The 13,314-nt window shown below is 44.0% G+C and overlaps 1 protein-coding gene across 1 annotated transcript; it reads right to left on the bottom strand.

Moving 5' to 3' along the window:
* Positions 1–2,338: 2,338 nt before the first annotated feature.
* Positions 2,339–12,070, bottom strand: CA3 (carbonic anhydrase 3). The gene is made up of 7 exons (XM_031441404.2): positions 11,830–12,070; positions 10,937–11,134; positions 8,631–8,749; positions 6,682–6,774; positions 5,489–5,551; positions 4,242–4,397; positions 2,339–3,309 (listed from the first exon to the last, which is right to left on the bottom strand). The coding sequence occupies exons 1-7, from the start codon at positions 11,861–11,863 to the stop codon at positions 3,190–3,192; spliced, it is 783 nt and encodes a 260-aa protein (XP_031297264.1). The 5' UTR covers positions 11,864–12,070; the 3' UTR covers positions 2,339–3,189.
* Positions 12,071–13,314: the final 1,244 nt, after the last annotated feature.

Raw genomic sequence — 13,314 nt, 5'->3', positions numbered from 1 at the left:
AGAAAAGGAAATAGTGTGCTCAGAATTTTTTTCAAATCCTCATTGCTCTGCAAATGGTGTTTCATGTGTCATTTTTGTAATTATTTTGCTGCCATCTAGTGCCCCAAATGAAAAATTTTAAATGTTTTGCCATCATCTAGTGATCTAAAAGAAAATAACATGAAACTTGATTTTGCCTTCTTATTTGCATTTTAAGTCTTTAAATGCTTCCCTTAGGGGTAGTTTAAACAATCATTAACTCTTCATATATTAAATCTGAAATTCTAAAAATATGACATTTGCAGTTATTCTTTTTTTTCTTACCTCTTCTCACTTCCTTTTCCTCAGCTAAAATCATATACTTTGCTCTTTAACAGCAAATAAGAAAGCATTAGAGGAGAAACTAAAATCTAGTTAATTTTATTTATGTGTGGTCTCTGATGTGGTTTTGGACCTATGTATTTCTTTTAGAACAATTTTTTGTGCCAACTCTTATCTGAATAGCTGACATGCAAATTTTTCACATGTATCCAAGCTTTACAGTCGACCAGCTTCACCCCTAGTTATTTCATTTCACCCACAGTTGTTTATTTTTCACATGTTCTATGTGGAATACTCCCTATTCGTCTACATAAATGGTCACTGATTGCACATAAAGAATTTCGGACCAGTGGTCCTGAGTAGTTATTTACCTCTTCATAAATATATTGCTTCCCCATTAAAGGGGTAGGAACTATATTTGCACTCTCAAAATGTAACGGTGCCCAATATTCAGTACATTCTTACTGCCCCATTCATAGACTTTAAAGGGTATAGTCATCGGACTACTACAACGCAATTAATTCAAATTAGTTTCTGCCCTATGTTGAAATTTTAAAATACCTGCAATGATTATACCCTGAAGCGCACATTGGCAGGTACTGAAATACGTTCCCCACAGCAGCTCCTAGCCACGTCCCCTCCGTGGGCTGTGTGTGCCTGAAATGCAACGGTTTGGAAGCCTGCGCATGATTAGAAAGTGACACCCCCCGCCCCACCACCCACTGAAGGAGGACGCAAGTGTGGTTTCAATATTCCAAGGGACATTTGTAATAACTCAGCACTTTGAGTGCAGGCAGGAGTTGGGAGGAAGTTTTACGTTGGGTGGTAACTATGATCACGGGCAATGACTCGGAATGGTGGCGTCAAGGAATATGCTTTACTGGAAAGCTATCACCTGAAGCTAGAGGGATCATTTTCCTAAAAGGTCTAACTAAATGAGATGAGCAAAAAAGCGGATGAGTCTTAATCATATGCTGTTCAAGAAGAGGAGCATTTGTCCTGCGTTCAGCTACTTTCATGACATCATTTATGCATTAAATATTTATTGAGTGTTTATTATGTGCCAGACACCATGCGAGGCAAAAAGGGGAATGTTAGTGTACGCGACTTGTATCTGTGCCCTCACGGAGCTGGTGGCCCAGCGAGAGGCCCTCCTTTGGTTGGACACTTCCCCTTAAAACAGCTCCAGCCTTGCTCAGCCTGTGCACTTGAGTAAGCACACCCCCGTAGCTGGAATTCAGTTATGCTCCCTCCCCCCACAGAGTGTACACTGGCTACATTTTTTCAGTGCTCCCAGCAGGACTAAGTAAGTACCCTGAGAGAATCAGCTTGTGTATTACCACTAATTAATGAAAGCTCCACACCTCCTAATTTCAAGGGATTTAATTAACACATCCAGTTCGCACTGACCAGCCTGGTGTTACTTCGCCCAAGTGGTAATCTATTAAATAACGTTAGCCTCCTGGGACTCGGTCATATGGCTTGACTTCCGGCATCGCGGGATTCTCCTGACCCAACACCGCTGTCATTCCTTGGGGTAACTCGCTCATTGCTGCCATCTTCTAAAGTAAGTTAACATATTAGCCAGTGGTGTGATGAAAGTTGTGTCAAAGCCACTAACGGCAAAACCAGACTTGATGTCTAAAGATAGTAAATGTTTTGAGGGTCTCGATGTATAGAGTATTGCAGGGTTAGATTGATGTCATCCCAATGCACATTTAAAAAAATAAGGACCTCAAGGCTACATTTCTGACTTGATTTCATGCCGCTAAATTAGCAACCATGGTACTGGCATGAACCCCCAAATCCTAAATCAACTTTGAGGCCTCTGGAAACTAATCCACACTCTCAAACATCTACCCAAACATTCCTCTTCTTGTCTGCAATTTCCTCACAAGACTTCCACTAATCACACCACAAAGAATGTCTGTAGCGTCCAGTCAAACCAAACTCAGAACTGGAGTCCATTAGCACCACCTTTCAGTTATAAAAGCAAACTTAACAAAGTTCGCCCTCCTTAAAAAACACAACACTCAACTTCTGGCATTCACGGCTTTATTAGTTTTGATGATCAGTACAACTGCGGTCATTCACTCCCATGTGTTCTGGGAAGCATTAACCCCACCCTCACATTAGGAAGATATCAGAGGCAGTTTTTATTTGAATAAGCATGCAAAGATAAAAGGAGTAAAATGAAAAATGAATGGCTTTCCTTCAGGTAAAGAAAGATAATAGGATAAAGTCAACCATCTTTATGCAGAAAAAAATTCAGATTATCAGGTCAGACTGGTTGAAACGCCTGGTCAAATGTGTTTAACTTTCATAGATAATCAAAACCAGGCAATCTTTATAGTAGTTAAAATTTTAATAAATGATGGGCCTTTTGTTGGTTTCATTTAAGGGTTAAACGCATCATCTTCTCAATTCTTAGAGTCCACAGTCATTTTAATTTCTGGCTTATGTTGAATTGCTATGTGATCTTCATACACCTCTACTCCTACATAGAGAATTACTCATGATTTCTCGAAGACGGACAGACAGCCCACAATATGAAAATAGTAAAACTGAAGTTCTGTGAAACTCAAGATGCCACAAAAGTGGTGCCCAAGAGCCACTTTTCTCATCTTTATTCTTCCATCTGTTACTTCTTCTTCGAAACCTTACTAGAAGTGCTACTTTTACAGGAAAGATGATTATTACAAAGGCCAAATGCTTTCGTCCTAGATCTTGTCAACAGTAACTGTGGTTTCTCGGCGACTGCATCTCTCACCTTCACTGCTCAGTGTGGAAAACTGAAATAGACTTGGAGGAAGGAGCACCAAAAGGAGGAAGGACCCAGGCTCCGCAGTGGCCGGTGTCCTTTCCTGAACAGGGCAAGCTCCCGCGGCCTCACTTGAAAGAAGCTTTCACTACCCTGCCCTTGAGAGGCTGGGGAGGGCGCCAGTTCCCCATCAGGGGCACTGGGGGCTCGTTCTCCGCACTTGCATAGAGGCTTCTCAGCTTGGCCATCTGCAAGGCAGGGGAAAACCGTCTGCATGCCATTCAGACCACGGGGACACGTTAAGCAAGCCACCAAAGAGCTAGACATCGCTGGGTTTCTAAACAAGACACGCAAACCAAAACCTGGCTCCGACGCTCAGTCCAGAGTTATGTGGTTACCAGTTCCGGAGTAATAGAAACCTTTTCTGTATTTGTATAAAAACAGTTTGCTTCCTTTCACACAGGATCACCCTGCCCTCTGGTCAAAATCTTTTCCTCTTGAATTCTGAAAGCGTTATTTTAATTGAGGGTCAGTATGAAAGCTACTCCTTATGTGGAAGGGGATGACAGTATTAGTGCAAATAATAAACTCAATCGGCCGTCACTGTGTAAGTTTATGGAGTCAGCTTAGATGAACACTGGGAAGCAAGGCCTGAGCAGAGAGGTTAAAAGGTACTGGAAGCAGCCAGACGGGAGACGGAATCTCGGACCCTGCACTTGGCTGTGTGATCATGAGCAAATTACTTAACCTTACTGAGCCTCTACTTACTTAGCTATGAAACTGGAGAAAGAGTATACACCCTCCGAGGATGTTCAGTCCCTTCCATCGGCACCTTCTCCCCAGGCCTGTACTTCTCACCCCATCTCCTAACCAGAGCTCAGTATTTGGCAGTCCTCCAAGTCAGCAAAAACTAACCCATATGCATCTGAGCCCTTACATGCTTGCAGAACACAAACGCGGTTATTGCTCAGCCTCGCCACCACCTTGACAAGCTCTGCATTTAGCCTGGTACCCTTTGGAAGTCCAGTTTTAGAAAGTTCAACAGGCTGATCGGAATTAACCAGGGCACACTCGAGGAGCGGTTCGCTAAGCATCCGGTTAGCAGCTGCGCATGTTCAGTTTCGCGTGCACGTGTCACGGAGCCCGCGGGCCCACAAGGCCGGCGCCGGCCGCCGCTCACCTGGTCGGAGCTCACGGTGATCGGCTCCTTCAGCAGGATCCACACGATGCACTCCTCGCAGGGCGGCGTGGTGAAGGAGCCCTGGTAGGTCCAGTAGTCCCGGCAGGCGGGGAACAGGGAGGACGGGTTGAAGTTCGTGAAGGGCGCCTCCTTGCCCTGCGAGCGGAGACAGCGCGCCGCGCGGTGAGCCGGCGCATGCGCACCGCCCGCCCCAAGCGCACCGCCCGCCCCAAGCATCCCACCGTCTGGGGAGGATGGATTTCAGATGCAAGAGAGAAAACCGCGCTTGGGAACAAAGTACGCTCCTTTCAGAAATAAAAGGCCGAGAAGGGATGCCGCCTGACATGGTATGACTTTGGCACAGTCACTGTAACATTTTATTCCTTATTCACTGTAGGCAGAGTAATAAAACTATCATTTCTCAAGGAAAAAAAGTAGAAACTCATTCTAAACTGTAACAGAAGTATTTCATATAGGTTAATGCTGGGATTCTCGATGGTACAAAGCTGGCTTGCATTTTTATCGAACGTTGTACTCAGAAGAATACTTACTTTCTCTGGTGGTAAAGCTATATAGTGTTTGATTCGAACAGCCTCAAAGGCAATTAAAATGAGTCTGTTAAGTAGAAGAAATCTACTGTTAAGATTTAAAATATACAGATGCCCTCTTGGGGAGTGATGGCGATGTTAGCTATCTTGATTGTGGCGGTAGTTTCACAGGTGTATATACATCTATCAAAGTTCATCAAATTGTACATCTGAAGTATGTGTCGTTTACTGTACAGGAATCATACCATAATAAAGGTGTTAAAAAAATAAAATAAAACATACAGGTGCTGTTCAGGAGAGAAGGGACAACACTAGGATCCAAACATTTGGTACCTCTACAAATGTGTGTGCATGTGGGGTCTGTGTGGAGTGTGTGTATGTGTACGTGTGTGTGTTTGGCGAGGCAACACCTCTCCACCTCTCTCTCAAACACGTCCTTAAAAATGTAATTATCTAACAGGCTGATTATGAAGATTAAGTAAGCTTATATACATGAAATTGTTCTACAAACTGTAAACTATACAAATATACATACAGATATAATCGCATTTGCTTTCATATATATGTTTAACATATTAGTCAAACTTAGTAATACATTTTAGGTGAAAGAAAAACACCTGAAAATATAAAAGAGAAAAAACTGCCATACTCTGCTTTATGCCCTAGGAGGGAAAATGTGTTGTTGTTGTTGTTTTTTACCTTTGTCTTAATTTTGTCCAGTGCATCAAGGAACAATTGGAACTCGCCTTTCTCACGTCCTATCTGTAAAAAAAAAAAAAAAGAAAAAGAAAAGAAAGAAAGAAAAAGAAAAAGAAAAAAGAAAGAAAGAAAAGAAAGGAAGAACAAAAGAAAACCAACAATTATATTTTCTCTTCTCCATAATTAGGATTGTCTTAAAAACTGATTTTAATCCATCCACCTACAACTAGTGTTTATAAATCTGCCAGCATATCTCGTACTAAGCAAAAACATAAGTTTATTTCCCCCACCGCGATTTTAGAGTATGTATTTTCTGAACTAAACTTGGACTCCAAGCCTCTGTAGTACAAAACCACAAAATTACATGTTGATTTACTTCTGCGTCCTTGACCTTCTCTGTGAAGTCATTTCACTTTCTTATTCAATCAAATTAGAGCTAGGATGGACTCAATGTAACCAACACTAGACTCACTGTCTTTCTGCTCAGACTCACTCAATTCCACTTCCTGTAGTACTGTGTTCAAGCACTCAAAATGACCCAATGAATTCAGAACATAAAACAAATTAGGTCATTCAAAAATAAAGAAGATAGATTTTCACCTCTGGCTTGAAATCTAGATTATGTTACCACCAGATTCATGTGTTAATGACACTAAGTCCTCTCTAAACCATGGCTGGCTCAACAACACACACATTCCAGGTGCTATCTTAGCCTGGGGTCATGTGAGTGGTGGCCACCCTAAGCCGCAGGGACGTCCAGCCAGGGACTTGGCATCGCAGTGGTTCCCAACATTGGCTTTTCTGGTTTCCAGTGCAATTGATGTGGAGTAGGGGAAAGGGTAAAGAACAACACTGCTCATGCCTTCACCTTCACCATCATAAGCTCCTTCAAAGGCTCCGTCCCCACCACTCCTACACACACACGCGCGCGCACACACACACACACACACACAAATATATACATCCTGAATCCTGAGAACGTTTAGAAGTGCTAGGGGTACTGGAGTATGACCAAAGGTACACTTTTAAGGAAGAGCAAAATATTTTGAGCTGATCTTAGAAGAAATACCTTGACTGGCTGAATGAATACTGAAATTCACTCCTCTCTCTCCATTAAATACAAGGAGTGAGCGAAACTTAAGCATCGATAAGGAATTCAACTTTGAAAAGAATATGGTCAATTTTTACCTTACCTTCAGAAAAATGCCAATCACAGCCACTCCATCAGGTTTCTTCAGAGCACTTGCAAAGCTGTTATACTTTGAATTCCAGTGAACCAAATGGAGCTGAAACCATGGAACAGAGGTTATGAGGTAAATTCCTAGAATAAGGAAATAAGTATACAATTGTTCACAATAACCCCCATAAGTATACAATCTGAGGTTGCTGAACACTCCCAGAGAAGTTGATGGAATTCTGAAGGTTAACATGCAATATTTTGGTGAAACTTTGAATAGTTCAAATACAAAGTTATGATAGGTGGAATGAGTGAAAACAGAACTTTCATTAGACCAATTCAAAATATGTATTTTGGTTTGTATAAAGGAGTGCTCTTTCTGACCAAATCAAACAGTGAAAAACAGAGCTATAAGCAGGAATCTGCTAACATTCTAAAGTCACAATTAATTGGGAGGAGGAGGGGGAAAACAAGAAGACACATTCTTGGGCGGTTTTATAACCATCTCCTTTTTAGCAGCAAGTGTCCTAGAACCTGGTGGTAAACTCATCTTAATGAGGTTAAGGTGCTAATATCTGTACCAGCTAAATTAGTCAAATTTCCCACTTTGCCTTAGAGAATGACAAGAGAATACAATAGTTCAGAGCAGTTAAAAATTCTTTGATTCAAGATGAAAAGTATGAGATCATCCCAGCTTGGCCAAGCTGGAAGCCATGCCCACATTCGTAAGGAATATTCTAGACTTTCCCTATTTGTGGGTGAAGATGTCTGGAAGCCATTCTCAATTACTTTCTCCTGTCACTGGCTTTCTGGGTGGGTTGTAGAGAAATGGAATCATCACAGGGACGATCTCTGGGTCTCCTCCAGTTTAGTTTAACCAACAGTTAAGCTGCCAGGAAACTATATTCAATATCTTGTAATAACCTTTAATGAAAAAGAATATGGAAATGAATATATGTGTATATATATGCATGACTGGGACATTGTGCTGTATGCCAGAAATTGATACATTGTAACTGATTATTCTTCAATTAAAAAAAAAAAAAAGGCTGCCTAGTGATCTGCCTAGCAGAGTGTCTGTAAGTGCCTCCAAGCTTCCTGTCGCAGCTCCTCTGTTGACCAGAGCCTGCCTCTGGGAAAGAGTCTGGTAGTACAAATGGAATTATCCTCACCTCAGGGCATCTGTCACCCCTTGGAGGCTTGGCCTGATACAGAGAACATGCAGCAGGCTTGTCTTATTTCCTTGTAACTTGATGCCTTGATCTCAGCTAAAAATCATGGGTTTTCTTTAATGGGTTAACCGAAACAGAGAGCAGCATTTGCTCATATTAAATCATGTGTGTATCTGTATCCATCTGTGTGTGTAGAAGTACTTAGGTACATATAGAGAGTCACACACATACACACACATGCACCCCCTTCAACACCGTTCATGAGCTTAGCCAGAATTACTAAGCACTATTTTTAAAGCACCATACTCTTGTAAAAGAGGCAGTTAAGGCACCGGACAAGACGGACCATGAAGCCAGTCTGCATAAGGTAAAGCGCCAGGTCTACCACTGAGGCTGTGTGACTTTGTTATGTAACTCTCCCGTGCCTCAGTTTCCTCATCTGTAACCCATCTCACAGCGTGCTGGGAGGATCAAGTGACTTAACGCTTGTAGGCGCTTAATAAGTGTTACTTATCCCTGTCCTTTCGGTTCCATTTGGGACCTTGGCTTTTCTTTTTTTAAGCTGCTGGCCAAGTTCTAAATATAACCTCGAGAGTCTTCATGCACGATGCTAACTCACCTATATCCCTTTAACTGCCTAGACCAGCATGTTTGGCAGCTTCAGTTTATGCTAAACCTACTGCAGCTCTTTTCACAACTCCAGGCTTGAAGCAAAAACAGTGTGTGCTATTCTGCCCTTATTTTTTGTTTTCACTGTGTGAGATCGAGAGTGGGTTACGGCAGCCTCTCCTACCTCCGCGGCATACTTGACCCCATCCACGATGTGCTCCGAGCCGTGATCATCCGACGAGCCCCAGTGGAGATGAAACTGGCGAAGCCGGTAGGCTCCAGTGAGAGGACCACCTCTCAGCACTGTGATTCAGAGAAGCAAGGACAGCAGTGAACTCGATGCTTCTTCTACAGAGCCCTGCTTTAAACACATGCTCTTCTAGCCAAGGCTTGACAGGCAAAGGTGATCCGTCTGCTGGGCTGACGGTGGCATCCCCAAACACACTGGTCTCTTTCTCCCAAAATAAAGTCTTGGGATGTATCAAAAGGAATGATTTCTCTTTTCTGTCTTTCTCATTTTGTTTGCTTGCTTTATAATTTTTTTAAAATGTGAAATAAACATCTATGAAAATAAAACCAATAGACGGGCATTTAATGGGTCTGTTGTGTGGTACAGTGGGGAGAACACGACAGCTGAGAGCCAGGCTGACTTGGGTTCCCCTCCCGGCTCCACCTCCTTGCGAGTTGTGTGATCTCAGGCAAGTTGCTAAACTTCTCTGAACCCGTTTTCGCATCCCTCTGAAGGTGATAATAATACTAACCTTTCAGAGCTGCTGTGAGGATTAAATGAGATTAGGGACTTTAAATTGTTCATGACAGTGCCCAGGACAGTAATCACCAAGCAAATGTGAATTCTTTCTCCATGTCTTGCCTTCCACCACAGTCTTCTTCAAGACAACAAGCAAGAGCTTTTCACCCACGTCCAATTCAGACAATGTATTCAAATGCGATGAAATAGAAAATTCAGCCGTTTCCCAGGGAGTCAATCACTGTGGACAGCTATGATTCTCAGTAGCATGAATTTGAGTTTGCTGTCCAAAGACCTCAACCTGTCTCTTAACTTGGTTTCACTTCATTCAGCCGGGGGAGTGATTTAGCAGTTCAAATGTTTTCTAAGGGATATTGGAAACTGTTCAGAAACCCCGAAATCAAAAGTTAGCAATATAAGCTAGATCAAAACAGAATCCAGAGGGCAGCTATTCTAGAAAAGACTGGCCAGCTGTTGGTGCTGAAATGACAGACTGAAAGCCACAGTATAGGTCTAACACGACAGAACGAGGCTTATCTGAGCTCAGTCACGTAGGAATGAGTGGTTTCATTAATTGCAATTTTTCTGTCCAACCACTAGAAACTGTTACTATGAGTCCAATTGATTTGGGTGAACCATTCAAAATTGTCAATATTCCATCATTTTTATTTACAAAAAGGCATTTTCATGTGATTTGACCTAGTAGACACTGATTTTGTTGTTTATCCTTCAGAATGGAACTGGATTTAAATGGAGAGAAAAGAAAAAAGTAACACCAGCCAGATGATTGTTTAAGAAAATATATATTTCTATGCTATTCCTTCCTTGGAACCTACAAGTGAGTAGAAATTATGACTATGACTCTTTTCTTACAACATTATTGAGAATATTCATTTATATATCAGCAAAGATAATTTTAATTTTTTTTACAAATGCGGTTATACAAAAATGTATTACTGTACAGCAAACACCAAAATATTAAAGGTAGAGCCTTATCTCACTTACAATGAAATAAAGGATTTCTAAATAGCCTTTTTTTTATTTCACTGATTTGCTTAATAGGATAGGTGAAAAAAATAGTGTAGGTGAAATAAAGAGGTTTTTTTTAAAAAATGCAAATTTTCATTTTCACACAAACGCAAATCATACTTTGAGAAGACATGGTCAGGTACTTAAAACACTCACCAAAATGATTAGTCGGGCAAACCCCACTCCAGCATTGAAGGCAAGTCTTCCTGACTCAGCTAGTAGATCTACTCTCTGCCCTGGATCGGCCCCTACCCACAGACCAGGGGAAGAGAGGGCCTACTTAAGTTTTTTGCTATGTTCCTTGCTTTGTAGACTAGAATCTGTTCCACATTTGGGAATGGGAGCCTTGCTCTCCAGGCCATGGTTAAGAGGTAAAAACCCCCTCAGGTGTAGACCATGAGAGCCTGAAGAACACTCCTTTGGACTCATTACTCACCTCCCTGTCCAACTTCATTTCAGGAATGCATTGCCAACTTTTAGCTTGGGCCTGGGGCCATTTTGCAGCAGCAAAGTGACCAGGGTTAGAGTGAGACATTCCTCTTCAATGCATAAACAGAATCCTCCATGACTAGAGCACAGTCAAACGTCATCTCCATTCTCAGACAAGAAGTGACCCCTCTTCCCACTAATGCAGCTGCCGCAGTCATCAATCACATTTTGCCAGCATGGACATTAAAAACGTCCACACGTCTCTACTTAAGTGTCATACTTACTTGACCTATCATAAGTGTCATCAAACACAACCCGGCAGGTCTTCCCGTTGTTCAGGATCGTCTTGGCAGAGCCGGGATCATAGGCTGCTGTCCATGGCAGCAGAGAGGGGTCATGACTGATGTCTTTAGTGTGCAGTTCGATGGGCGACTGGTTGTCTCCCTTGGCAATGGGGTAAAGCTCATGCCAGTGGTCAGGACCTAGGAAATCAAATTGAGGGCATTGCTTTATTTGGTGGCGCCACCCAAGCCCTCTTTTAATTGACCGAACCAGAAAAACACACAGAGGCTAGGCAGTGATTATCAAAGGTCTTGGATTTCAGATTGGGCAATGCAAGGCTTAGTGTTTAAGATCTGTTCATCGCTTTGTTAATGGTGTACCTGAAAACTATATTTAGCTCAGTTTATTTCCGCCCCCTGCTCAAGCATATAGCCTCAAGGCTTATTTTTGAAATGGACCTCATCACGTTTTACCAGTGCCACGTGGATTTCAAAGCATGCCCATTTTCCTGCTGCAGTGGGTTAGGCAGAAGCTGCAGGCAGAGCGGTTTATACCGACACCGGGCTCAGAGAGGTTAAGCGCTTGCCCGGTATCCCGGGGCAGGGGACAATCAGAACTGGACCTCGGTGGTCTGACTTCTCAGTCGGAGGCAGTGTGATCCGGGCAAGTTCCCACGCCTCCCTGCGCTGCGGTTCCCTCCAGTGGGGAGTAATGCCGCTCCACACCAGGGAGAACGGAATGAGACCACGGTAAAAGCGTCGTGGGTGGGCGGTGGCACTCGGAAAGTGCTCAGTAAGTGTTAGCTTCCCTCGACCCCTCCGCCCACATCTTCCGGCGCCCTTGCCCGCCCGAGTGGCCCACTTCCCTGCGCACCGCCGAGCCCACGCTCGCTCACCGTTGTGGCTGGCGTAGCCCCACTCCTTGGCCATGGTCCTCCCTGTGGGCGCTGGACGGCGGCTGCCTTCTGTCCCCGGCGGCGTCGCGCGCAGTCCCGGAGCGCCCGGGCCTTTTATATAGGTCCCCCCCACACACTGCACGGCCTTATTCGGTCAGCGAGGGTGGGGCGGGGGGCTAAGCTGGATTGGGGTGGTATTTGGGAGGCGGGGTGGGGGAAGCCAATGAATTCCAAGGGCTGGACAGCTGCTGGGATCGGGGGAGATGGGCGGAGTCCCTCCTCCCCCTTGGAAGCGAGTCTCCTGGCCCCTCCAGCCCTCCCTCCCGTCTGCTAAAGCTGCAGGGCTCTCTTACCCCGGTGCCGACGTGCAGAAATGCCAGCGGCTCTCGCCCTGTCCACCCTCCCCGATCCATGCATTGTGTGTGTGTGTGTGTGTGTGTGTGGAGGGGGAGGGGGAGATGGGGTTGTCGTGGTTGTGTTTAGGCACCGACTAAAATCTGCACCCCGGCGGCGTTTGCAGCCTCTCTTAGAAGTTGCTTTCAGCGCAGGCTGGCGGTCGGGCTGCTGCCTCTGGACGCTTCTGCGAGTTTATTTCGCTCCAGCGATCCGGTTACGGTGGCTGGAAAGAACACATTTGTTTGCCTGAACCACGTTTGACTCTCTGCAGGCAACCTGTAAAATCCCAAAAGCAAAAGATGAGAAGAAAGAGGCCGGAGGGCAGGTTCTCTGACTCCATTATCCTTAAGAGATTGACAGTGTCCGGTCCCTGGAACCACACCAACCAGCAACCCCCGAGCCCGCGGGTCCCTGTGGTCTGCGGGATGCAGTGGGCTGGGTCTCGGGAATCCGGGGAAGGTCTGGATCCAGGTCGGCGCAGAGCCAGGAGCCTGGGGCTGATTTAGCGACACTCCGTGAGCTGCTGTACCTCTGCTCACGGAAAGTCGAGAATATTCCGGAGTGTTGAAAGGCCACGAACACAGAGTGAGTCATATTGTTTAAAACATATGACCGCATTTTCCAAGACATAGTGAAAGATCAGAAGAAAAGGAGGAGAAAATGTTTTCCAGAATTGCTTTGTATTTTTCCTCCCCCTCCCAAGTTATTGTATAATGCAGTGACCCACGCTGAGGGTCACAGAATGGACGTATCCAGTGTGCACATGTGAAAGTTATATTTTTAAATGTCTAATTGTGGTTCACATTGAAGAAGCAGCCTATTAGATATTTGCAGGTCTAAGAGTATATTTTGAATGTTTTTCTTTGTCCCAGGTAAGTATTGATTTTGTTCAAAAAAAAAAAAAAGAGAGAGAGAGAGATGAACCTAATTTCAGTACTATCTTGAGCAAGGTTGAGATACATTTTCTTAATTACTTTGACTTTTATCGATGCTGGGATTTTGTATTTGGGGATTACAAACCTTGAAAAGGAAATCTCTCATCATGGTAAAGATAGCTCATCCCCAAGGCATGTGGAATAACTGACCACA

The sequence above is a fragment of the Camelus dromedarius genome, chromosome 30, assembly GCF_036321535.1.
Source record: "Camelus dromedarius isolate mCamDro1 chromosome 30, mCamDro1.pat, whole genome shotgun sequence".
Classification (NCBI taxonomy): domain Eukaryota; kingdom Metazoa; phylum Chordata; class Mammalia; order Artiodactyla; family Camelidae; genus Camelus; species Camelus dromedarius.
The sequence above is the reverse complement of the archived record's forward strand: the minus strand, read 5'-3'. Positions and strand labels throughout refer to the sequence as shown.